This window comes from Choristoneura fumiferana, chromosome 4 (genome assembly GCF_025370935.1).
Source record: "Choristoneura fumiferana chromosome 4, NRCan_CFum_1, whole genome shotgun sequence".
Lineage (NCBI taxonomy): Eukaryota > Metazoa > Arthropoda > Insecta > Lepidoptera > Tortricidae > Choristoneura > Choristoneura fumiferana.
Genome location: NC_133475.1, coordinates 4,046,261 through 4,073,583, shown reverse-complemented (window position 1 = coordinate 4,073,583; position 27,323 = coordinate 4,046,261). Strand labels below are relative to the sequence as shown.

Sequence of the window (27,323 nt, the reverse complement as noted above, 5' to 3'; positions counted from 1 at the left end):
TGGCTCGTATTATAATATGCGAACAGTTATCCAAGACCCTGCTTCTAATTATCAATAAAATACTTATAGATTTTATAGGTCGTAGTAAAATTTTCGAGTAAAGTACAGTTAGTACAAAATTTCGTGACTCGATAAAAAAATGTGAATATTACTCGAAGGAGTACCCCGATCGGGTAGCTAAGTGTCGCAATAGACTTTCGCTAGCTGGCGCTGTCTATTTGAGTGTGTGCGTGAGCTCCTAGTGTCCGTATACGGCCGCAATCGACGTTCAAAGTAAAGCACCTCGTTTGCGGCTTTGGCGGAATATTTCATTTCGAGTGTGGGGTCAAAAAATCGGTTACGCTTAGATACTCCCGCCACTAGTTTTTGGTGAAATAATTCTTCATAATTTACGAAAAAAACCTGAAAAAAGGAACTATTGATAACAGCGCCATCTAACGGGACATTGCTCATGAGCTAACCAGGAGCAAACCCCTTAATATAAGCTACTGAACTAGGTAAAATCATATGAGTAGAGAGCCTCCGCAGGCTAAAATTCGAGCCCAAATGAAACTATTTCTAAAGGAATTTTCATAAGGAGGACAGACCTTGGCCAAGAAGTGTAACACTGGAGCAATGGCAAACCTTTTAGCCACTCCGAGAATTATTAATTATGTAACCAACTTCGCATCGGCGAAGTAGGCCGATAGATGGTAGCAATAGCAACATAGGTAATTATAGTTTGCGGGAGCTCGTACCTTGTGCTTCGGTGTCTAATCTATGTGATAAAATTTCTAGAGCCTAGTCTTTAAAATATGGGACAAGTACGACGTTATGTCATCCAAATGTAATTATTTTCCACGTATGAAAGAATATTATTATAGTGTAACATTATATTGACTTTTATTCAAATGGTAAGTATTATATTCTAGCTCTAAGCTAAGTTTTAATCAACATGGAATGTGCAATATCTATTACCTAGTACTAAGTGCAATTACTAAGGCTATGTATTGTAAAGTCGATGTTAGATATGATCATGATCTATCGTAATAGCTCAGGCTAGATCGATTAATAGCCCCTGGAAACTCTGAAATAGCAAATTACGTCGAAATCGTTTGAGTGGTTTCCGAGATTCCTGAAATAAATATACAAGAATTTCTCGTTTAAAGATACTAGATAGATAGTTTAAGTTTAAGCTCCCTTCCTTTAATAATAAATAAGGACTTCGTACTTAAAAATATACAAATAAACTACTTACCCCAAAATAGGTTTCAATAAAATCCATTTGAAAAGCACCAAAAATGTTTGTAAATAAAAAAAATAAAAGCAAAACAAAAGCTTTATAAAAATATTAATATTATTAGTAATTACACTGTAGAGATCTCACACTTAACTAAGCCTCACGTTTAAAAATATGTGGAGGATTTACAAGTTTAGAACCAATTATAAGCCGCGGTCGTAAAGAAACGAAGCTATGTGGAGCACGTCATAAGATCGTATCTCAAAATCGATAAGCTTTAATAGTAGTTTTTTTTCCTCTTTAAAACGGATCAGCGGTTACGCTCTATTACATCGGATGCTAAGATGAGGCCAAAGATATGGCTCGCTGGTCAATGATGTATCTATTAAAAGAAGTAGATGGATGGAGTTCAAAAAGTTGGACACCTTAACGACGGTACTTAAAATATGTATGAAAGTTTCCCGTAGTGACACAAAAATGAACCATACATTTGTAAGGGTCATTTTCGGATCACAACTTTAATTAACGTGGTCCAATTTTTTGGTCTCGACCCACATATAGCGCGCCGGAAACAAAGCTTAAAATGACACAATTGTAGTCTATGGCCTCACTTGATGGAGAAGAAAAGAACAACAATTGTATTTTGTATTTGTTTGCTGCCCCTGCGTTCGGATCATGTATTGATTGTCACTGGTTCAGTAACATTTTTTTCAATCTGAGGCCGTAGTATTGCCTAACGTTTCTGATGCTCGCGATTGCAATCAAATGACAGTTTTTCTTTTTGTATGCGAAATCTGTCATTTGATTGCGATCGCGAGCGTCAGAAACTTAGGCAATTGCATCTGGTCTCTCTGGTTTCATTATATTTCTACGGCGCTGGAATTTTCTTCATAAAGGTTCCAGACCGGTTTTATTTAATAATAAATAATTAATGGTTAATGATGTTATTGTGGTTGTGACAAATAATATTTAATAATTTAATTTAATTTAATTGAATAATCGGAACTGTATTTTATGTATTTAATGTTGGAGAATTATTTATAAATCTACTAACATAGTTGTAAGATTTAATATTACTAACCATCTATGGACATTGTGTTTGAAATAAATGGATTATTATTATTATTATTATTATTTGATAGATTAACAGTTAATTTTAGTTTACTTATCGATTTTGAGAAAACAACTTCTTTCTTTAGTAACGAAATACTTCCCCGCTTTTACCAATCGGTATTAGTATGGTTTACATAAATTTACCAAATACCAATACCCTCGCTATAAACCGCCTGTGTGGGTTTTTTGAGCGATAAGCATAACACAAATGTTATTTACACGTTACTGCATAAAGATATTAATAATTAAAATATTGCACGCCGCTAGTACAGTCACCAGCATTAATATCTGCCACAGCGGAACGTGTAAAAATATCTGACACGTCCTTCCGGCCCTAGAAATAGAGTCGTATCAGATATTTATGCACGCTTGTTGTGTCAGATATTGGTGCCGGTGACTGTACACAGTAGGTAAGTTACCTAAACATATTTCTAAATAACACACTTTAAAATTGCAATTGATTAATGACAATACAAAGTAATATCAAAATAACAAGTGATCTAAAATTACGAAACAATTTCAGATTTAAAAATGAAATTGCATTCAGTGATAATTATTTGATTTATAACTAATGCCGGGTCACTGACAACGCAAGTAGCTTTACGATACAACATAAGGCTGCGTTTCCACTAGAGCTGTGTTAAGCGTGGGTAGGAACCTAACTTAAACGTTTCTACTCGTATTGGTTCATGACAAACACATGCTTCGCAACGCATCTCTAACACATCTCTGGTAGAACCGTAGCCTAATTCGACAATGCGAATCAGAATGTAGCCATCTCATAGTAGCCTTATAAGACATTCAAGATCTTGCTAATATTAGCGCGGCGGCGTGCTCCGTCAGTGACCGGTTAGCAAGGTATATGTCCGTTACATAATAGAGTAATGAGCAGTGGCAATGAAACCCAGTATTATGCGGTCTCTATTGAGTTTTATGTCATAAGTATACATTTTTATATGAAGCTTTAGGTAATAGACGACCCGTTGATTTATAATATAAGAATATCCACCTGTTTTGTTTACATTATAGATTTTTTAATTATTATTAAATAAACTGAAATGTTCAAACGGGTTGTCATAGAATAAATAAAAACCTCAACTATACTAGTCGCAAGAAAGTCACAACATAAACCATAATAACTATAATAGACGTGCAAATAACCACGCTTCGTGAATGCTTAAATTTTACAGCCAAACTCATCACTATGTTTTAAGGCTGTTATTTACGATTGATATAAACCGTGAAACTAAACAACTATGACTGGCACATTTTTGGTCGAATGTACGATTAGTTTCTGATTCCTCGAATTCGCTAAAGTAAAAATCCGATAAAAAATGATTCGATGAATGAACATTTCGATGAAATAATAATTTGGCCGGGCGCGGCGCTCTCCGCGATATAGGTAGGTTTGTACAGAAATTGGACGAATCAAAATTAGATGTAATAAGAATCTGAGCAATCAGGAACTAAGTCAACGGCAAATAGCTACATCATCTACAAGAAAATCTTAAACTAAATAAAAATGTACTAAATAATTATTAATTGAAGCCGCTCCAAATTTTATGCTATTACTAGATATCTACGCGATAAGTACAGGGATCTAAGTGAGCGTTTGAACGCAAATGAGTTAATATAGTCCGAAATTCGAGATCACAAACGCACAGTCAAAGAAACACTTAAATGACCATCAAAGTTGAGCTAGAGACAAAAAAAAAAAAATCGATAGGTAGGAAAGCAAATTAATGTTCTACGAATGAAGATACCCGTGCAAGTAGCTGACCACTATAATAATAGTACTTTGTCGCTGTAAACCAGTGCCGTATTTAGAGAGAGGCCTTGGGGTACTGAAAAGGCCGTAAGGCAGGCCCCTAAGGCGAAAATGAATGCCCCATACCCGTAGAAATGTGGATAAATGTGGGGTTAGGTGTGTTTTAAATCTCTGCTGTGGCGGACTCTCTGATGTGAAGTCCCTGGGACTGTAGCCCCGTGAGTATTTCTGAAAAGTTATCCCGTCATGAAATTGACAAGAAATCAGTTTTGTCGAGGGATTATTAACACTAAGGACGAGATCATAAAACATCCAAAATTTCTTGACTTCAGCAAAACGTCACGAAATTTTGTGAGGAAAAAATCGTAATTACAAGCTTTTATTTAGTTTCACCTGTCCCGTTATCTGTCTGTCTGTCTCTTTGTCTGTCTGTAATCAAATCTTGCAAGTTAAACTTGACCAAGTTTCAGTAGTCAGATTGTCTTGAAATTTGAAGTACTTATGTAAATCGCGTGACAATACAATACTCTGGTAGTGACATCCTGGTAGTCCAGCCAGGATCGTCTCCGCAGGACGGAACTCTTCAACGATTACTAGAATCAACTTGAAATTTTGTATGCAAATGTAGTTTGGGTGACAATGGAAGTACAGTCAGCAAAAAAAGCTTGTGTTATTTTGTAACTACATCGAAACTTTCTATTGGATCCAACAACAAAGACTGACTTTTTATCACCTTTACCACAAGGTTTTGTATATATAAATACAATATTACTTATTTTTTGTGTTGAAATAGTGCCAGGTTTTTTTTTAATAAGTGGACAACTGAAAATGGACAACTTTTTGAGAAATAGTTTCGTATGTTTCCCCTAAATCCGGCTCTGAGCAAGCGACAGTTAGACATTTCTGTGTCTTGATATTAACGTCTTGTCTTAGTGTCTTGATCATATAATAAGTGAAATAGTATTAGTGTTCAGCTATTTGTGAGCTTGACTGAACATGTTTAGGTTTATTAGCAAGTTTTTTTTTTTAAAGAGCTTGTCTTTGACTGTGTCAAGAACTAAGAAAACTAAAATTTCGAATTTCAAAATTGTTGCTTTCAAAAGGCTTATTTCATGCAACGATCTCGTATTAGTGGGGTCAAATTAGGCAAAAATTTGAGAAATAGGCCCTTTTGAAAGAACACTTCTAAATAATAATGGGCATTTGTTTTTTTTATACGAGTTCCTACCGCCGTCGCCACGTCAGCAATTCGTCAAGAAGATTTTCTAAGTATGGATTACCCCCGAGCCGTGCGACCTGCGAGACAAAAAAAGAAATATTATGAAAGAAAATTAAATAAATTTATTGAATCAGGCGTTACTTTCCATCATATCAATGAACTAAAAGAATTTCCTTGATCACCCGCGACCTTACGATAGCTAAGCTTATGCAAAATATGCGTGTTCATGCAGTTCCTCCACGTCCACACTGTAAGAACACACACAAATCACACAAACCCATCTACCAACACCAGCACACCACACTGACGCGTTTCGAACTCAACCAGAGCTCATCTTCAGAGTAATACAACCGTACACCATGCTACCAGTTGTTAGACTAACAAACCACAACCACCGTTCCGTGTAACTCTGAAGATGAGCTCTGGTTGAGTTCGAAACGCGTCAGTGTGGTGTGGTGGTGGTGATAGATGGGTTTGTGTGATTTTTGTGTGTTCTTACAGTGTGGACGTGGAGAAACTTGTTGCTTCTCAAGCAGAAGGTCGTGGGTTCGATCTATCTATATGCGAATTTTTATTTGAAATTTACCATAAGCTTTACGGTGAAAGAAACATCGTTAAGAACAACGGCGAAGAAATTTGATGGTGTGCCCAATCCGCTGAGCCCTCGTGGGAACTATGGCCCAAGCCCTCTCGTTCACAGAGGAGGCCTGAGTCCTGCAGTGGGACGTTTATATCGTCCGAGATGATTCGGCCCTTATAACTTGGATTGTGTTATTATAAGTGTTTCAACTAGAACAGTATTCGTTTGCAAGTCGTAACTGTTCCAGATATAAACAAATAAATAACTGGGTCAAAATTATTTCCGTTGCCTTGTTTCTGACAACTGTTTTGCAGGTGGTAGGACCTTGTGCAAAGTCCGCCCGGATAGCTACCACCATCTTGCTCGCTAATCCTGCCGTGAAGCAGGAGTGCTTGCACTGTTGTGTTTCGGCGTGGAGAGTAAGACAGCCGGTGAAATTACTGGCACTTGAGGTATTTCATCTTAGGCCTCTAGGTTGGCAACGCATCTGCAATACCCTTGGTGTTACAGATGTTTATGGGCGGTGGTGACCTCTTACCATCAGGAGACCCCCTTGCTCGTTTGCCATCTAGTCAAATAAAATAAAAAAACTGTGTCACGAAATTATTTGTCTTCTGACTGACAAAAAAAAAGTGGTGCCATTGTTTGTCTTTTTCGATGTAACTAATATTTAACTAGAGAAAAATTTAAAATGCCACTGTCCCATACAAAAAACTCTACTACGTCACATTTTTTCAGAAAAAAAAAACAAGCCAACGAAAAGAATTTTCTCGAAAATACAAACTGAAATATAGATGCACAGATGCGGAGGTTTTCAATTTCGGTTTTACGGGATGACCGTAAAAGTAAAACTTTGGAATTGAAATAAAAATACAAAAAGATTCCAAAAAAACAATCTTAATTTGATTGCTTAGAAACGATATCTCTTGTCCGGGTGAGCGGTTAGTTCCAATGGAATGCCGAAAAGTCTGAGGGCTACGGCATAGATGTCGCTAGCGTCGCTGCTTAAGTGACTAAGTAAGAAACACAAGCTGAGATATGAGGTGCATAGGGAAATTCGTGTCGGTACCGTTGACCATCAGTGGTGTAGCGGTATAGCACGCGGTACGGATTACCGAGGACCTGGGTTCGATTCCCAGTGATGGTCTTATTTTTCTGTTTTTTCTGTGCATCTATATTTCAGTTTGTATTTTCAATTTCGGTTTTACGGGATGACCGTAAAAGTAAAACTTTGGAATTGAAATAAAAAATACAAAAAGATTCCCAAAAAAACAATCTTAAGAATTTTCTCATTTTTTTTTCTAAGTCAGTTTAACCTCGTCTCTAGCGTCAGCGTCGAGCCGCGTGAGCGCGTCCCGCGTGTACTGGAAGCTGCCGATCCTCTCCAGTAGACTGATGCAGTAGCGCTTTACCTCCACGTCGCGAGTCCTTTGCCGGAGGATGTCTGGTGCTGATTAAGGACAATGTTACGGAGAGAAAACACGTGTAAAGAAAATGATTAGATGCCATTTAGGGTCCTACATCTATCCACGCGAAATCGGTAAAAGCCGATAGAGAGCTTTATGTCCACGGGAAACTAACCAACAAAGAGTTGGAAACCCCCGACTTTGTCACTTCAAAGTTCAAAATCTCAAAAACAACTAAACCAATTTGATGAAACATGTCTAAGAACCATCGCTAGAAAACCTGATTTCAAATAAAAAAAGAACCGCATTCAAATCGGTCCAACCGTTTAAGAGCTACGGTGCCACAGACAGACACACATAGCAGTCAAACTTATAACACCCACCACCATCCACCATCTTGCTCGCTAATCCTGCCGTGAAGCAGCAGTAGAGCGTGCAGCGTGTAGAGTAAGACAGCCGGTGAAATTACTGGCACTTGAGGTATCCCATCTTAGGCCTTTAGGTTGGCAACGCATCTGCAATACCCCTGGCGTTGCAGATGTTTATGAGCGGTGGTGATCGCTTACCATCAGGAGACCCACTTGCTCGTTTACCATCCAGTCGAATAATTTTTAAAAAAAAAACCCCTCTTTTTCCGTCGGGGTTAAAAAGAGGTAAGAAGGCATGGCCATGTAAAAGAACCCTTCGACTACTTACAGAACAAAAGTATTGATTTTGTTTTTCTTGATTTTGAATACCGACCCTTGTTTGTAGATACCTAACTACTTTATTATAATATTTATGTCTGCGTCATAGTAATTTTAAAGGATACGAAGTACTTGGTTGTCGCCTTCCTGATTCCGGATTGCGTGGATGATCGGGAAACTGAACTTCCCCTCGGTCAGGTCCTCGCAGAAACTCTTGTTCTCCGAATACTGAAAAATTAAGCCTGGGTTAAAAAAGTTGTGGTACCATCAGCCAAAAGTTTACCACCCTAAAGTTAATAATCGTTTGCATGAAGTTTGCATGTCATCTGTATTAATAATTTCGTACCGGTCTACGGTAGACTCGAACGAAATGCACATCAAATTGAAGAGCGTAAAAAATGAGTCAATCCGAGTCGACAATTTGTAGGCGGAAAATTCGGATTATCGAGTATTTTTCAATATAAACTTGAATAAATTACTAAGTATATAATGGCGTGGTAAAAATACATTAAAAAAAAAACCGAAATGATTTAGGTGAAATATCTAATCTACTGGTGAAATACCGATACGTATTTATAATTTAGTTACGGTTGGTATTAGTAACGTTAATTATTTACACTTGATTCGTTGTCATAGGTGTTTCTTTGTTCTGAAATTCGAGGTCCCGCCATTGTGGTTCGCGTTAAATAAACAATTTTCATGCTAATTTGTAAGAGCCATATTAGTATAAATGTGGCGTTATCTGGGAAAAGGTACCTTGTTGTCGGTATTGAGTTATTGATATCCCCATAATCTACATACATTTAGCTATCGAACCATGTAAGAAACATGCATGTAGGTTTAATAGATATTTTTTAAAAAAATGTTGAAGCTCAAAAGCCAGAAAAGGTGATTATGAGAAAATTGAAGTCAAACTTATACACCCAATAAAAGTATGTTATTGTTGGAAGTTACATAGATGACATGCTATTTGAGGAGTAGATTGTACGGGCTTTCAGGTTTCAAGAACAATTTTGTAATTGGACAACGGTTTTCCTATAGTTTACCTTGCTAAAGTGCATAAAGTAAAAAAAAAAAGTTGATGGATTTTTTACATTTTTTTCTATTTATAGTATATTTCCATTGGATTTTATCGAAGGAAAAAATATTATGCGTAATTGGACACTAAATAAGAACTACTCCGTTTTGATTTAACGTTGTTTATTATATAAAAAAATACTTTAACAAAAATAACTTTGTTGTTTACAAATGTAATTAAACAGTCAAAATCAACAAACTTTTATATTTAGTACGCTAAAACATAGCCAAATGAGACCAAATTAACTCAACAAATCTTAAAAAACTAGTTTTTTCAGTCTCAAAATTCAAGGTAAAGTTTAGTAAAAAGTTGGTACAATCACTATATATTTTCTAAAAGGTACCTTATCGTCGGTGGTCAAATATTTAGTGATTATGAAGTGATATCATTTGAAAACGACTAATAACTTACGATTAATTTTAATAGTCTTAATTTAAGAACACTGTAGTATTAAAACCCTTACCAAAAACCTATAAATTTGTCTCAACACACTAAATGATTAACGTATTTGAAAAGGTACCTTATTGTCGGACGTAAAATGTTTAGTGACATAGTTAAGAATAAGATCTAAAAAAATGCTTTAGATTTGTAGTTGTAACTATTAATCGTTATTATTATTACTATAAATCAACCTCTAAAGACCAGCAGGTGGTAGGACCTTGTGCAAGGTCCGCCCGGATTGCTACCACGATCTTGCTCGCTAATACTGCCGTGAATAGCAATGCTTGCATTGTTGTGTTTCGGCGTGGAGAGTAAGACAGCCGGTGAAATTACTGGCATTTGAGGTACTTAAAAAATTCAAATTCAAATTCAAATGATTTATTCAGTAAATAGGCCGCAATGGGCACTTTTACACGTCATTTTTTTAAACTACCAGCGCTTTCGGAAAGACCATCATTGCCAAGAAGAATGCGCCGCAAGAAACTTGGCAGAAAGTCATTTTTTCATAAAAATATAATTACAAATAAAATAAAATACTTAAAAACTATATTATACAATTAAAGAAAAAAAATACAAAAAATAATAATAAAAGAAATACAGGGATGTATGGGGTCCCTTAGTTAAAATACTAAACACTAACTATATCTACGTTCAGTGGAAGTGTAGAATGCTTCCACCGTCATATCCCATCCCATCTTAGGCCTTTAGGTTGGCAACGCATCTGCAATCCCCCTGGTGTTGCAGGTGTCTAAGGGCGGTGGTAATCTCTTACCATCAGGTGACCCACTTGCTCGTTTGCCATCCAGTCGAATAAAAAAAAGACAAATTGGCGTAAATCGTCAATAAGGGCCTTATCACACTAGCGATTCGCGGGAGAGTTGAAAGCGAGGCAAGCGTGCAGTGAATTCGCTGCGAGCGTATAACGATTTCGCCGCAAGCGCGCAACGATGTCGCTGCTGCGAGCGCACGGCGAGTTCGCTGCTTTAGCGCCAAAAACGCCATATTGTAGACTTTTGTATAATAAATAGGGCGTCTTCGGCGCTAACGCAGCGAACTCGCAGCGACATCGTTGCGCGCTCGCGGCGATATCGTTTCATGCTCGCGGTGAAATCGTTACGCGTTCGAAGCGAACTCGCTGCGCGCTCACCTCGCTTTCAACTCGCCCGCAAATCTCTAGTGTAATAAGGGCCTAACTGGCTACCGCCTAAGGGTGGCCAGTTATTGATGATTTACCTTACTCTAATTAAACGCATTTTATGATGATTCTTGACGTTTTTTACACGCTGACAAGCACCGCAATGGGCCCGCGTGGGAACTAATGCCCAAGCTCTCTCATTCTGAGAGGAGGCCTGTGCCCAGCAGTTGGAAGTATAGGCTAGGATGATGATGATGATGATGATGACGCGCCGACAAAGTACCGACGTCCGACACGTCTTCCAAACCGATACCGAGCGCACAGAAAGCATTCAAGAGCGGCACCGACAATAAGGTACCTTTCTTACTAAACTTTAAGGGATGTTTTAACTCATAAAAAATCGATTTAAAAACTTGTGTCTCTGTCAAATTAAAATTTAGAGCCTGCTTATTAGTATAGAGTAAAAAAATAAAAAATGATTTTTTTCGACATTTTACTTCAAACGCGATTATCTCGGAAACTAGAACCGACAACAAGGTACCTTTTACCAGATAACGCCACAAATATGTTACTTGTTTACTATACAGATGTATACAAACTATCTAGTAATAAATAATATTTGTTTTATTAAAAGAACAGATAGTGAATAATATTCGGCCATTGTATTTTTTCGGAAAAGCTCGTATGTACCTTGCTTTCTAAACTAGCTTACCGAAGTTTACTGAAAATAATTGAGAAAGCAACACGAACATATCCGACAAAGTGCAATGGAAAAACATTATGTAATAGTCAAAATACCACAAACAGGATTTATAACGCTAAACACACGAGTAATATTTACCTCGACGTTTCGACCACATTGTAGTGACCGTGGTCACGAGTAGACTGAAGTGTGGGGTGTCGAGTCTGCCTAGCAGCGCGAGTTGTTCGTACTACCCGCACTTGATCACTAATAGTGCCGGCACTCGTATCACGAACTGCCCGCACTTGGTCATTTTTATTTGTCACCCCCTCACACCGACACGCAACACTAAAAACAACAACGTCCGATCATCCCTCCGAATATTCATCCCAACGCCGACACTTATTTATAACAGGATTCCACGAAGATGAAAGCTTATATCCATCGCCCCGGTTGAAATTTTCATGCTTTTTTATTACAACCGTAGAAATGACGTTCCGTGGAAAGAATTTTGGGATTGTAAAGCTCAATCCAGTGGTTTGGGCCAGATTTCAATAAGTGTTTGTCTATGGCTGACTTGTTCACTTGGCGATATTTAACAGCTGCAATATGTTCCTTGACCATCTCAGCTATTGTTCTTTTCGGCTGTTCGAAGAGCTCGCGCTGCTAGGCAGACTTGACACCCCACACTTCAGTCTACTCATGACCACGGCCACTGTAATGTGGTCGAAACGTTGAGGTAATTAATCGTGTGTTTAGCGTGATAAGTCCTGTTTGTGGTATTTTGACTAGGTATGAGTGAAAATCATGAAAGTTAAAAACGTTATATTATGCAATCTGTACGATTTTTTTTAATCTTAGTTTTCGTTAGCAAGCAAGGTTTTCATCACTCAAGTGGCGCGGTGGAGAAACTCAACAGCAGGCAATAGATCAAACTCCTCGGATCCTACCTCTTGCAAGCACAGGTTGCAGTAGTCGTCCCTGATCTGAAAGTAGAGACCGAGGATGGCCGAGAGCTTGCTGAAGTCTGATTTGTTCTCGCTGAACAGCTGCATAAGACGAATGGCTAACATGAACAGTCCGCCGGTTTCTGTAAAAAAAGTTGTATTTTTTAAGACATATTTAGATGGTGCGAGTTTCTGGTCTCATTTCGTTGAAATGTTGGGTTATGCAGCTATGCAGTTATGAATTAATTGTTTATTTTTAGATACTCTTTATTGTACACTATAGTACAAACAGTTCAGAGTATGACTGCCCCGTTTAACCCGTCGCGCGACCAACGACTTTTTTGGGTAATTTTGGACTAGTACCCTATGTTAAAGGCGTTCGACGGGTTAACTCAAAAGGGGGTATCTCAAAAAAACATTTGAGTTAGTTATGTCCACAGGTTATATCTTTGTGTAGTAGCTTTAGACATGCTACATCAGATGGCATAAATGTAAAGTGATTTTTTCGAGATACCGCCTCTTGCTTTAAGAGAGCAGAAAAGTACATCAAGAAAGTTTCCGCGCTAAGCAACGCCCACGCCCCTTCCCTACAAACAACACAATACAAGAACTCTTTATTGAAGGTATATACATATGTCGGCGGCCGATCGTAAAATCCGCCAGATCACAAAATTCCTAGGCATATCGTGAAACGCCGCCACAATTCACAATTTGTGGTCACAATTCATACTAACCACTCCTCGCTTAGCTCGTCGTATCTAAATTTTTCTTTTTTTCGGAATATCACGATGTGCACGAGAGAGAGTTAGGAATATCGACGAATGCGTTGCTCTAATGGATCTGCCTTATTGTATCTTAGGCACATCGTGATATGCCTGGCCAACTTTTAGCCGTATCATGAAATGGCGCCGTTTTATGATATGCCGAGGAATTTCGTGATCTGGCGGATTTTACGATCGGTCGCCGACATATACAGAGATTTTCTAAGGTAAGCAATAGGCCTTATCGCTTCAGAGCGATCTCTCCCAGGCTACCTTTACAATGGACAGAAGTAAGGAATAAATGTAACCCACTAACCTACTATTTAAAATGGAAGAGATCCCTTTAAGGGATAAATTCGCCTTTGTACATGTACATCTTTTTCTCTTGTTAACAATTATTTTAACATGTTTTATGTACAATAAAGAGCTATACTTACAATACAATACAATACATTTACGCGCTACCTCGCCTACGACTCATTATTCAGATCGATCCCTATGTTCTCGAGTTTTGCATTTAGCAACACATTAACCGATTCATTTTCATTTATTAAATACATGTAGATTATACAACGTGCTATTTTTGATTTCCGTTAACTTTAAAGGAACAGTCCTCAGGTCAAATGATGTAAATTTCTGCAATACATTAGGGGTCTAACTCTTACTGTTTAAAAGAGAACCAAGAATTAAGACAATAAATTATGCGCGGTAAAACAGTACAGGTAATTTATGACTTTTTTAAATCCGTACTAGCTTAAGTGTTTTAATTCACAATATTTTCTGTTAAATAATCAATGCTAACTCCGGTTGTACGACATAATTATTATGACAGCTTACTAGGGTTAAGAATATTTCACGCTATAATAATTTAATATAGGCTACTTTTTATTCCGATGTTCCCACAGCATAGGGATAAAATCTCGTACTAATAACCGCTGGACTTAGAGTCATGAAATTTGGTATGTAGATAGCAGGAATCTGGAATAACACATAAGCTACTTTCTATCTCGATATTCCCACGGGATAGGGATAAAATCTCGAAATAACAACCGCTGGGTTTAGAGTCATGAAATTTGGCATGGGTGTTTTAATTTAACGTCAATGAAATCCGGGATGTAATTTTAGGGAATTCCCACGAGAAATTAATAAAATCCCAGAATTTAAATTCAACTGCTGTATTTTATGATTAACGCGTGCGAAGCCGCGGGTAAACGCTAGTTGTTACATAAATATGTAGCAAATGCTAGGACTTATTTTTCAAAAGCGTTTTTCAATAAAAAGAAACGTCAAGATCGCTTACCTTTAATGAGTTATGAAGGAATTGCCTTAAAACTGTCATAACTCCTAACTATTAGTGGATTTGTACTTCATAAAAGTATAATTTTAATAAGTAGGTAACTCAAGATAAATCACCATAGCAACAACGTACACTAAAGAGTTGGTTAAGCCATTTGTGAATGTCACCTTGAGACAAAAGCTCCAAGTGTTGCAATCCAGCAAGTAAAAAATAACCCGCACACATGTTTTCATCGTACGTGTCGTTCTAAGAAATGTATATTAGTCATACCCAAAAATAAATTGATCCAAATCCGTAAAAAAAGACAAAAAAGTTTGTGGCGTATATCAATGATATCATTACCATTACAATAAATAACAATCATTAAAACCACGAATTGAAAGACGAAGCGTTGGCAGGCCTTCCACTAGGTTGATTGATGAGATCGCGAAAGTTCCGGGCAACCGGTGGATGCAAGTGGCGAGTTGTTTTTCATTGTGGCGTTCTAAAGGGGAGGCCTTTGTTCAACAATGGTGGTCTTCCGGCTGATGATGAATCATTGAAACTTTCCTTAAACTTTTTTAGTAGATACGAGTATCTGATCTAAAAATATGATTATGTGATGAGATTATAAGAGCACTCACTTTTTACAGTCATTTCTTTGTACTCCTCTTCAGAAGGGCAGTGGAAGTTGTCGCGCCAGTAGATCTCCATTCCCTGGCCCCTATGTAGCTCCAGGAGTTGTTCGGTATAAACTGCAGTGGCCTAAAACAACGGTTTCGAACTATCAGTTATGTTGAATATCTATGTTAGCTGGAAGAGATCCCTTATTAGGGATAACCTCGCCTTTGTACTTCTCTCTGTGTATCTATATTTTTATTTGTATTTTTTTATGTGCAATACTTCCTAAACCGGGTAGAGTTACCATAATCTCAGGTCATAATACAGGATAAAATAGAGCAGATTTTTTAGGTCTTTTAACTAAAGCCACAAAACAAAACAATTTTCTTTATACAACAAGTAGCGACTCATTTAAATAAATATGCTACCCTGAGGTACCCTCCCTCTCTGACGCGTTAGCATGACCTCCATGCATAAAATCGTATAGCTTTTTTAACCCTAAACTTGGCAAGTTGAGACAAGTGTAGGTACTCAATTCAACCTCGTTGGATTCTTGTAGGTAGAGCTAAAAAATTACTTTAAAAAAAACTACAAAAAACTTAAAACGATGATCTTAAATTACGTATTTCATTAGATACGCTGACAATTTCATGCCTAATTCAATATTACGTTTGAGAAAAAAATCTGAAATACAAAAAAATATCAAAAAAATAATTAAGCTCTTTCTCCAAACTTTTAGGGGCTGTTTGATGGATAAATGTGATGCCGTTTCCGTCTATTCCAACAAAACAAACAGAGACGGCATCACATTTATCCGTCAAATAAATTTAATCAATGGTTAGTGAAACAGGGGTTTAATCTGATAAGTTGATAGATAACCCTACCTGCGTGACAATGCTACTGCTTATAGCTATCTCTTTTATTACCAGTTCTGCATTCACAAGTAGCTTACCATCGGATGCCCCAGCTCCAAGGTCTTCTCAAGTGCTATGATCATGACATAGTTGGCGGCGTTGATGGTGCTCGCTACCCCGTAGATGGAGTGAGCCACGGGGATCCCTCGCCGCAGGATCGAGTTGTCCTGGATGTCGTCTACCCTGTGAAGTTCGAACATCGTCAAGGCACAGGTTAGCTGCAGAGAAAGGTGCTAACACTGTATCTCAAATAATTTATTGAATCAGGCGTGACTTTGCGGAGGTCCATATCAATGGTGAGCCAAAGTAATTGTTTCAGTTAACTGTATATCAAATAGACAGATAGATAGATATAATCTTTATTCTTCAAAACAAATACATGGCTTAGTAACTAAAGAGTAATCAAACTAACAATTTAGCACTTAAATTAAGTAACAATTAAACAGATCAGACACATAAATGAGTAGCCATGTGATGCACTGAAGAACAGGAGCCGGCTGGCTCAGCATTGTGCTGCGGTAAGCCGCAGCGCTGGTATTCTAAATACGGTCGTTTATGGCGTAGGTATATTTTACCATGGTACCTACAAACTTGGACGTAATCATCACTGCGCTGCGCCGACTCGCTTTTGGCCGGTTTTTTTACATCACATTCCAAATACACTTCCACTAATAATAAAATGCACATTAAATTTAACCAAAATGCTACGTCGATATTTAAAACGTCTACTACTTAATACTTAGCCGTGCCGTGTCCGGTTTTAGAGTAGGACGGACCTATCTCCCGTTGGTGTCGCAAAAGGCGACTAAGGGACCAGTGGCGTTAATGCCTAACGAAATGAGGGCTAAAAGACAGGAGAAATATCACGAGATGGCGTTAGTATCGTGAAGTTTTCATGACGTTACGGTCTTGCTTGCAATTGGCTAATAACTAATTGAGCCAATCGCAAGCAAGACCGTAACGTCAAAAAAACCTGACGACGTACTAACGCCATCTAGCGATATTTCATCTGTATTTTAGCCCTCATTAGAATCATGATCGTCGCCACTAGTTCTTTCTGTAACACGGTATGTGATGAAGGCAGAAAGAGATGGTGAAAGCGATCGCGACTGATCTGAGAGAGGACGGCAGCGCTTTCTATTGCCAACTACGTACCCTGGACACAAGCGCTGCGGTGTGCAAGGTTAGGGGAAACCACCACACCACTTTAGGCAAGGATGCACAGACTTTTGAGGACCAGGGGACACTCGAACAGATTATAAGCTAAAGGCGGGCCGCAGCAAATGAAAAAAAACTGAAGTTAGTTATCATAATGTCGCTAGGTTTTCGCTATTTCTATTAGGTCGGCCCGCGGGCCGCGGTCTGTGCATCCCTGATTTTAGGTTTCAGCTCTTTTAATTTTTCATTAGGTAAGTATGTGTCTAGTTTTGTTTCTGTTGTCTTGATAATCGTTTAAAGGTTAAACGGAAGAGTTTTCTTATGGCAGTGGTTCTTAACCGGTGGTCCGCGGACCACTGGTGGTTCCTGGAAGAACTCGAAGTGGTCCGCGAAGCCATCAACAACGAATTGGAAAACGCGCCAGTCAAGTAGCAGTGCAACCGTTTATTCATTTACAATTTTACTTTTACCGTATATTACCTTCAAACAGTTGGTGGTCCATGGCAAGACAGAAATCTTGACAAATGGTCCTCCTAAGTAAAAGGTTAAGAACCGCTGCCTTATGGGATAAATTCGCCTTTACGTCGATTTCTCAATGTAAACTGTTATGTTTGTGTGTTTTAAATACAATAAATATTTATACGTTATAATACAATACTATTTCCCTAAGAAAGTCGTCATGAAGATTCACTACCCTATGTAGTGAAGTGACTTATATTATAAGACTTAATTCCCAATCTATTTTCATCTACGGCCTCCCCTTTTATAGACTATACGAGTATTTAACTTGATTGTGATTAACCGATATACTGCATTCGTCGATGACTCAGTCGGAATACCCATGTGCTTCTAATGGGTGACGCAATGGTTCCAGAAACGTTACGTGATGGGAATCTAATGGATGCATAAATGTTTACCAGGAATACTTATACTGTTTGATATGCAGAGACATTTTAAAAGTTTTGAATTAGCTGTAAATGATGTTAATTACAGGAGAATATAATACAAAGTGTTATTTTTCATTTCCGTTACCTTAACATTCAATAAGAATAAGAATGGAGAAAGGAAGGTGAAAATAAGTTAATTTCTCCAAAATGCTAGTGGCTTCACTCTTGGTTTGAAAAGATAATCAAAAATTAAGAAAATTAATTATGCGCAGTAAAACAGTCTACAAGGTTCTTAATACCTATATGACGTTTTTTAAATCAGGATTAAATAGTACATTGTGTCTTAAGGGCGGTAAAAGGAATGACGAACGAGAGTCTATTAGAAGCCCGAAGTCGAAGAAGGAGGGCTTTAATGAGTCGATGTTCGTAATTCTAGTACCGCCCGTGCGACATACAATGTTTTTCATCACATTTGCGAGTAAAATTGTATATTTGTAAAACAAAAACTAATATTTTTTCAAATATTGCCGATATCGCTGACTGCGCTCTTGGCCCCCCCAGCACGTGGCACGACGTGCGCGCGCCGCGAGCTGCAGGCGCTGCAGCACACCATGCAGTAACAAACTCATTTACCGACCACGGGTTTCATGACAAGCACATTAAGGTCGAGGGTTTTATTTGGGGGGTTGCAAGCAAGGTAGCCTGAATGTTACGACACTGTTTACGAGCAAGTGTGACGAAAATCATTTTTAATTGACATATTTAACAAAATAATGTTGCGTGTAACGCCGCCTTTGAGCGAACACCATTGTGCATATTCCACCAATCCTTACAATTCTCCAGGAATTCCAAGATATAGGTGTAAATAAATATTACGGTCTGTATTAACGTCGCCTAAAAACACCACTACCAAATTTCATGTCTATGGGTGGTTTCAGACTAGCATTTTTCTTTCTTTCTTTCTTCTTTCTTTCTTTCCTTTTTATCTGCGCGTATAAGATCGTTTTAGTGCATATGAGCTTGCGCTAGATTAAAGGTGCGACCAAACCGCAGCTTAAAAAACGGTGCCGGCACAGAATCGCAGTGCGTATGCCACCGTTTTTATAGCATGCTCTCCACACCGCTACTTAAAATACGGAATTGCAGTGATGTGTCGTAAACTTCAGTTCTTTACCGAAAAAAAGTCGTGATGTTTACGGCACGTCACTGCTATTCCGCACCGTTTGCGTATTTTAAGCAGCGGTGTGTATAGCATGCAAAAAAACGGTGCGCATACAATACGTCACTGCGATTCCGTACCGTCATCGTTTTTTAAGCAGCGGTTTGGCCGCACCTTAAACTGAACGCGCGTATTCCTGCGTGTTCAATGCTCGAAGAAAATAAAACCGCACCTGCAGGGCTACTACGAAACTCGAAACTCGAAGTTTGTATGGTACCGTCCCTCTCTGTAAAGCTTTGATGTACGCGCTTCCAAAAACGTGCTTATACGCGCAAATAGTTAAAACGCTAGTCTGAAACCGCCCTATAAAATAGGGATTGAGATTTCGGGGTTTTATCCTGATCCCGTGGGAATATCGGAGTAAAAAGTAGCCTGTGTATTATTATATACTGAGCGGCCAAAAATCTGGCACTCAAATGTATGCAGTAATAGGTGATGTTGTATGTAGTGGGCCAAATTTTGTACCGCTGAGTAAGATATATATTAGTAGGAAACAGGATAAGTTATTTTTTTCACCCATCCCATTAACTAATGAGTTTGCTTTATCACTTCCTGGTTTATTTATTTAATGCCATTTGGCATTAACTTTCTTTTGTGTTGCTATCTTGTCTAGTTAATTAGCTTCTTTTGAATTTTGAACTATCTTTGAAAGGCCCCATGATTGAGTAAGGAGTAAGGACAATAAATAAACTAATTAAACATCCTGACTAATGTTATAAATGCGAAAGTGTGTATATTGACTTGTGACGCTTTCACGCTCCAATTGTGATGAAATTTGGTATGGAGATAGTTTAAGATCCTGAGAAGGATATAGTTTTTATAGTAGAAAATTGTAGTTTCCGCGGCGCCTAATAAATGAATTATTCGCAGACGAAGTTGTAGACAACAGCTAGTTTTTTTTTAAATAAAACATAATTACTTCTTTTTCATATGCTCTCAATGTAAGTAAACGTGACGTACCGTTTTTGATTGAAAAAAAAAAACTTTATCAGACTTTGATCCCACTAATATTAATAAATGCGAAAGTTTGTAATTCTGTTTGTTTGTTACTTCATCACGTCTAAGCCATTGAACCGATTTAGATGAAATTCGGTATACAGATAGTTTGAGTCCCGGAGAAGAATATAGGATAACTTTTATACCGGAAAATTGCATGGTTCCCGCGGGATATCGATAAACGAATTCTACGCGGACGGAGTCGCGGGTAACGGCTAGTTTAATCATATTTCTACACAACATAACTCGTCATAATTTTTGAAAAAAAGCTTGTTCGTAAATTGTAAAACGTATGGGTAGTTACTTAAGTCAAATTGTACCTTGAAGCACACAGCGTAAAGTTATCGAAAGCGTAAATACAGCAAGCTATTCGATTATGTTTAAAATGTGGTGATATAAAAAGTTATCATGAATAACTCTAAAAAAAAATGCTTCTCTCACTCATCCACTCAAAGGTTGACTTGTAGAGATCCCATAAAGAGATAAGCTTACTTTTGTACATTTGAATTGAGTTTGTTTATTTATTTTTGTACAATAAAGAGTTTACATACATACAATGAATTTTGTGAGTCAAAATTTTACATTACAAGTAAAGTATGTATTAATATTAATATGATATTCAATCAAATGTAAGTATGCTTGTAGCTATTGGCGGAACTATTATGGATTCTAAAGATATGTCATGCTTCAATGATATGAGAATTATAATACAACAACATATGGTAATGATTTTGTGTTGTAATGTAATACAATGGGTGCTTTATGAGAACATTTTATTTATTTCTAAGAAGTAACCCAGGTAACTCTTACAAGTTAAATCAGAAACTGAATTGTATATCTCAGTGAAACCATTAAATTTTACAACATAGGTATACACCACAGGTACAGGTAGTTTCAATCAATAAACTGATCTGTGTGTGAGTCACAGTTAATGGAAATCAAACAAAACACAGTGTATATTTCCCACAGCCACTTCTTTGATATGTACCTTGTGTAGGGAAATGAGTGAGCACCTATGAGGCTGACATGATCACCTGAAGTGTTCAAAGCCTCAACAAAAATAAAAAATAAAATACTACTTAGTATCATGCTGTAAATTAACGCGATAATTATCATGAAAAATATCCATCACAATAATTATCTTGTGCAACCCCATTTACAAGTAAATTTTTGTTAATAAATTAACGCCTTTTCTTGCTTGCTAGTAGCACCTTCCAGGCTCCTGTACCAAGAAAATACAAATGCTACAAATCAAGATAATTGTTAACATAGTAACCCCCTTATTCATAAAACTTAACAAGCCTATGTTAACTATCAAATGCTTTGTCCCTTTCTAACAAATACAAATGTCGAAGTGACAGATAAGGACAAACGAATTTTAGCGGCATTTTAACTAAAATAGGTTTGATTGTCGTTTATGAATAAGGGGGTTAGTGTTTAAGGGTTTAATTACCTGACTCTTTTTTTAACTTTCTCATACAAAAAAGTGTCAATTATGTAGAATTGTAGCATTTGTAACGTTTGTAGAACAGGGGCCAGTGGTCAGGTTATATATATATAACCTAACTTAACCATCATAAAAAGATGGCAAGCCCCTGAAATTGTCATTTCAAAATTTAATAACTCAAAAACGGCCAAACCGATTTTTATTAAACATATCTAAAAAAACCTGCCGTTGCTAGAAAACATGCTTTCAAATAAAAAAAACGCATCCACATCGTTTCACCTGTTTCAGAGCTACAGTGCCATGGACAGACACACAGAGTGGTCAAACTTATATCACCTCTTTTTTGCATGGAGGTTTAAAAATTGTACTCACAGCAAACTGGAGTTGTGCAGCATCTGAACGATCTCTCCAACTGCTTTCAGTTTTTCATCTGAGATTTTCAGCCAGTTGTTGAAGGCCGAAGTGAGTTTTGTTCGGATTTGCTTCCCCGGAACTTGAAGGATGTATGTGTATGGCATGAGGATTTTCTAAAAAAGAAACAGTACACCATTTTTGGGATGATAGCTCTACACTGGGAAAACTGTAGGTACAGTTAATTTTAGTAAATAATATTACACATAATTAAAAATGAGAGGGAGGGGGGGGGCATTTTGCTACTGACGACTTACAGTAAATAATTTTTTCTGAATAAAAATAATAAAATAGAAAAAAAGGGGTTTAGAAATAAAACTAATAAATAATTTAAAAGCATACTCACGGTGGGTCTACTCAACATAAAAATGCTAAACACTGATTGTTTATTGTTTACTATTGTTTGCTTGTATACGGTCTATTCAGCACGAAACTTCAAAGGGGAATTTTAATTAAATAATTATAAACCGAAACATGAATGTAATGTCATGTGTTGTACGGTCAGTGGACATCTGGTAAATGAGCAAATGATATAGGTATTGCTAACTATGAATCAGATAGTACTATGGTGCCATGTTTTGTTTTGCTACACAAAAAAGAAACGCGTATTCAAATGCAGATCGTTTTCCTTATCGCGAGTTTCATCAGCATCGTTTCCGATATAGTATGCGGCACTATTCAACTAAACCGGCACTGTTTACAGAAGAAAACAAATGTTACACAAGAGATTCTGGTCTAATTCAAATTCTTTAAACGCTGCAAAGGCACGTAATCTCATGAATTCGCACATTTTTATAAAACGGAGGCGGCAAATTGAAAATTAAGCACTACGAAAATACAATCCTTCTTACCTCATCATGGCTTTTCTCGCCGCTTTTAGTGAAAACTTGTGACATTTTTAAGTAATTATACTATTTCCATAACACGTGAATTTAATAAATCGATTTTTACCGGACTGCGGTATGCGAAACAGTGCGCTCCGCCCAGCCAGACAAGTCTATGACAATGACATGACCTCGACATGACAGACAAAAGGAAGACAGACAGCTGTAAAGTGACAGCTGCCAGAATACCCTAGTTGTATGTTTAAGTCATTGCTTAACCTGATTTCGTGAAGACTTTATACCACCTTTATACCTATTGCCATCCACGGAGACGCGTGATTTTGTCAAAATTAGACATTGTAATAAGAACCACGGCACGGGTCATCATAAACCATAATATTAGGTTTATACGCGTCATCGTGAATGACTGACTACCTATAAAAATAAGTAATTATAAAGACTGGACAGACACCACTCCATGACCATTCATGTTGATTTTGATTTGAAAAGGGGGCAGGGGGGAGGCCATTGGGTTTGGGAAGCTTTTGCTCAGGCTGTGATGGTTACAAAGCTGATTATTTTGATTTTAGTCGCCATGTCGCCATTTTTTCAAGGTGGTAGCACAGCTGCGCGCTAGACATGGGTAATCTCAACTCCGCGAAGTGATCTGACTCACTAGATCCAGCTCCGGTGTCGGTACCGAATCCGCTTATTGAATCCGACTCCTTTATTGACTCCGGTTCTTTCGAGCGATTATTAATTTATCTATGGCCGATCCGCCTCGGCTCGGTTCGGTCGGTCGGTGTCGGTACGGTACTGCGGTGCCCCAACCGCTGACTGAACTGAAGTACAGATTCGTGAGAGAGAAAGATTCGTTCGTTAGTCCAAGTCCGAGTACCGAACCGAACCGACCAACCAAACATAGATAATAAGATCCAAGTCCAAGATCCGATCCGCAGGGCTACTACGAAACTCCAAAATCGAAGTTCGTGTCGTGCGGTCCCTCTGACACTTATACTATTTAATACGAGAGCGAGAGGGACGGTACGATACGAACTTCGAGTTTCGTAGTAGCCCTGCCGATCCGATCCGAGCCGAGCGAGAGCGAAAGCAGGCGGACGGAGCGAGTCAGTGTGAGTGAGCGTGACGGCGATCACGAGCGAGGCGAGCCGCTCGATCCAGTCGGAGTTAGTAACTCCGGAGTCAATAAGATTTGAAAGGAGTCATTAAGGGATTCGGATCCGCTTGAGGATCTGACTCTTTTGAATCTTCAGATCCGGATTTACCCACCTCTACTGCGCGCTGTCAGAATCAGAAGTGTCAGAGTCAGAGTAAGTGAGCTGTCCTGTCATGCTGTCAAACTTAAATGTGCCTGTTGAGTTGATTGATTTTATTTCCCAACTTTTCTAGTTTTCTGGAACAACCAATTATAAAATCACATTAGTTATCAAATTACATTGTTATATCTTAAAATTATCTAAATTCTAAGGACCAAGCATGCACAGAAAGTGGTTTAAACGCATATTACGCAGATAAAAGTCTGATTATGTCTGCGCGTAATTATTTATCGGCGCGAGAAAAGAGTATAAATAAGTTTATTGATTCGCTGCCGGTCATAAATTCGCAGAAGTTTAACTACCGTTCGCAGGAGCTACCTGCTTTGTCAGCTAGTAAAAACAATCTTTTGAATCGAAATTTAAATTATTCGTATGAGGTGCCGTACGGGTTGAGTAGTGCAGAGAGAGCTACAACACCATTCTCGGATTTCTTTTCGGAGAGTGAAACTGGTACGTTACACACCTCTTTTATTTAAGCATGCAATGGATTGGTTCGCCCATGAAGCACTTAAAAATATCATTAAAATTGATGACCTAATTACCGCAAGAGGCAGAAGTATTCGCCTGAAAAATAAATGACCTATTTAATGTTGTGTCATAGCATTAACAATAATAAGCATTAACAATAACTGCTTAACTTTTTACTTATGTGCGAGAAAGGAGAGTGGACTGTATGAAAATTTGCGAAAAGCGGCGAGAGGAAAGTAGGGATGGTACTGAGCTTACGTTAAATTTAAATAACAGTTGAAAGAAAGCTGGCAAAGTTCGGGCAGCGTAACAGCTGTGTACAAATAAAATTCTTACCTGATATTAAAAAATACGAAAAAAATAAAGAATTGATTGGCCTCCAGTCCAGTCCAGCTGACCAGGAGCAGTTATGCGGATGTCGGTAGTTTTGATAATCCGGCGTGGCCACCGCGAATAAAAGTATTAGGAGATTGAGGCTCCTGACATCTGGCAATATTGAAAAACTTACATAATTCATTGCTACTCATTGATTACCAAATTTGTTTCTAAAGAGGTTCTATTATTGTCTGGTACTTATTTTTATTATTTGTTTTTTTTAAGGTACACCTGATTTCCGCAGTGAAGAAAGTGACAGCAGTTCAGGGTCTGCACTTCGGAGAAGCAATGCAGAGGCCACTAAGACACTATTGTCAGAGTGGGAAAGGATTGAGCGGACTTTGTACAATGAAGAAGGAGAAAAAAGCTCTCGACCACAGATTATTGAGGAATGCAAGCAGTGGAGGCAGCTGCATCCACAACTTAGGTATTGCTTAAATTAATGTACCTATGTATGTAAAACTTATGAAAAAATTATGGTGAAACTAAGAAAATTTTAAAGAAACTTGATATACTCGTAGTAAGGTTCAGTCAGTACCTTGTCAGTACAGTAGGAATTTCATTATAGTACATCTATTTTGTCCCATAATTGTTGTTGAGGCTTTGAACTTCGATTGATGCTTGATTATTTTGAGAGGAAGAATGGCTTTTGCCATTTGTCTGACTGTAAAAAAAAAAACATTTTTTTGTAATTCATGGTAATTTGTTTATTTGGAAAACATACAGGATATCAGTGGATAGTCAAGGCCAAATCAAATTAAATGAAACTAGCTTTACCCTAGGTCTTATTCTGTTTAGAAGAATAAAAATTCAACAAGCTCTCTATCCTCTTTCACTTTTTAAAAGGTCACTTTTAATTATTAATTATAACTTGCATCAATTCCAGGGTTGTTGGCAAAGCAATACCATTACCGGACAAGAGGCTATCCTGCAGAACAATTGAGCATGAAGAGGTAATAGCAATGCACTACAGTGATTATGAGGAATTCAGCGAGAGTGAGGAACGTCTCTCACAGAGCAGCACGGATGTCACTCCACAGAACTCTCCTAGAGTTTCCATAGAAGACCTGTGTGAGCCAAAATTGATGAGGGAAAAAGTTTCATTTTACCCCATGTTTGCGGAAGACCATGAGCTGCCAGACACATTCTGCTCATTGCTACAAATCACACCAATACACATACATAGTCCACTGCATAAGAAAAGGCAGAATCCCTTTATAAAATCGGAGATAGCATCATCCCGTTGGATGAGAAATTCAAGGCCTGATTCGTCGGTGAACTATGATAGAAACAGTGCTAAATCATTTGTTTCTTTGGACCCAAGGACTTATGGCAATTTGGCTTTGAGTGCCACTGAAAAAAACAATGGTGTGAATATGAACGGCAGAGTTATCACAGCAAGGAGCCGGGAACCTGGTAAGCTAGAGCCATTATATACACCAGAACTACATCAGGATGTCCACAGGCTACCCAGCGGGTTTTCTACACAGCATAATGCAAGAAAGGTTTCATTGCCTCCTTTACTGTTGGAGGAAGAGAAACGCAAAGTTAGTTCAGCTAAGAAGCACAATATTAAATCACGCAGAGCCTCTAAAAATGGTTTTCACTTGGACAGGGTAAAGTAAAATTGACTTTTTGCACCTGCTAAAGCTAATTTCGAAATGTGACTGTGTAATGTGAATCTTCAAATTAATTGTTATTGATTATGATGTTGTGTGTAGTAAAGAACACTATTTATGTGAAGGTTTACGAGATATCTGGTTAATTTTATATACTGATGTGGACACCTGTACTGTGCAGTAGATGATTTAGCACAGTTTGGATTGTGAGTTGATATGCACATAGGATATGAAAACTTTGACTACTCTTGGACCCTGGATTGAGGTAGGTGTGAGCAGTATTATTATATTTTGTTTAAATCAAATATTTCTAGTCAAGTTTCTGAAGGTTTGTGATTTGACCATCAGATATATTTTAAAATGAAGAATTATGTTTTATTTATTTATGTTTTAACAATATGGGTGTGCCTGAGTCATAATTTTTTGTTACCTCCATATGGAGAAAATATGTTGAAATGGAATATATATTTTTAGAACTAAACAAACTTAGTTTATTTATCTATCCATATCCATACTGATATTATAAATCTCGACCCAGATTACACTACCTAGTGTCAAAAACAAATACACAAAGAGAGAGCAGAGGGTGTGGTTAGGAGGTTCCTTAGGAGCATTGCAGTAAAATATATTCATACTTTTCTTTTAACTGCCAGAACGGAAAAGGGGAAATGAAAGCAACATATCAAATACAAATACAGAATTTATTTTGATATTTACATTATTTGCATTTTATTAA

General features: G+C 37.8%; 2 protein-coding genes across 3 annotated transcripts; one reads left to right on the top strand and one right to left on the bottom strand.

The window, feature by feature from the left end:
- Nucleotides 1-865: 865 nt before the first annotated feature.
- qm (geranylgeranyl pyrophosphate synthase quemao) lies at nucleotides 866-22,976 on the bottom strand. 2 transcript variants are annotated; one of them, XM_074086599.1, is made up of 8 exons: nucleotides 22,816-22,976; nucleotides 21,926-22,080; nucleotides 15,885-16,029; nucleotides 14,956-15,076; nucleotides 12,278-12,417; nucleotides 8,117-8,219; nucleotides 7,216-7,343; nucleotides 866-5,396 (listed from the first exon to the last, which is right to left on the bottom strand). In XM_074086599.1, the coding sequence occupies exons 1-8, from the start codon at nucleotides 22,858-22,860 to the stop codon at nucleotides 5,325-5,327; spliced, it is 909 nt and encodes a 302-aa protein (XP_073942700.1). In that variant the 5' UTR covers nucleotides 22,861-22,976; the 3' UTR covers nucleotides 866-5,324. The 2 variants fall into 2 exon arrangements, with proteins under 2 accessions (XP_073942700.1, XP_073942701.1); XM_074086600.1 differs by lacking the exon at nucleotides 22,816-22,976 and adding an exon at nucleotides 22,311-22,507.
- Nucleotides 22,977-24,113: 1,137 nt separating this feature from the next.
- Nucleotides 24,114-27,072, top strand: LOC141427296 (uncharacterized). The gene is made up of 3 exons (XM_074086612.1): nucleotides 24,114-24,575; nucleotides 25,194-25,395; nucleotides 25,855-27,072. The coding sequence occupies exons 1-3, from the start codon at nucleotides 24,335-24,337 to the stop codon at nucleotides 26,591-26,593; spliced, it is 1,182 nt and encodes a 393-aa protein (XP_073942713.1). The 5' UTR covers nucleotides 24,114-24,334; the 3' UTR covers nucleotides 26,594-27,072.
- Nucleotides 27,073-27,323: the final 251 nt, after the last annotated feature.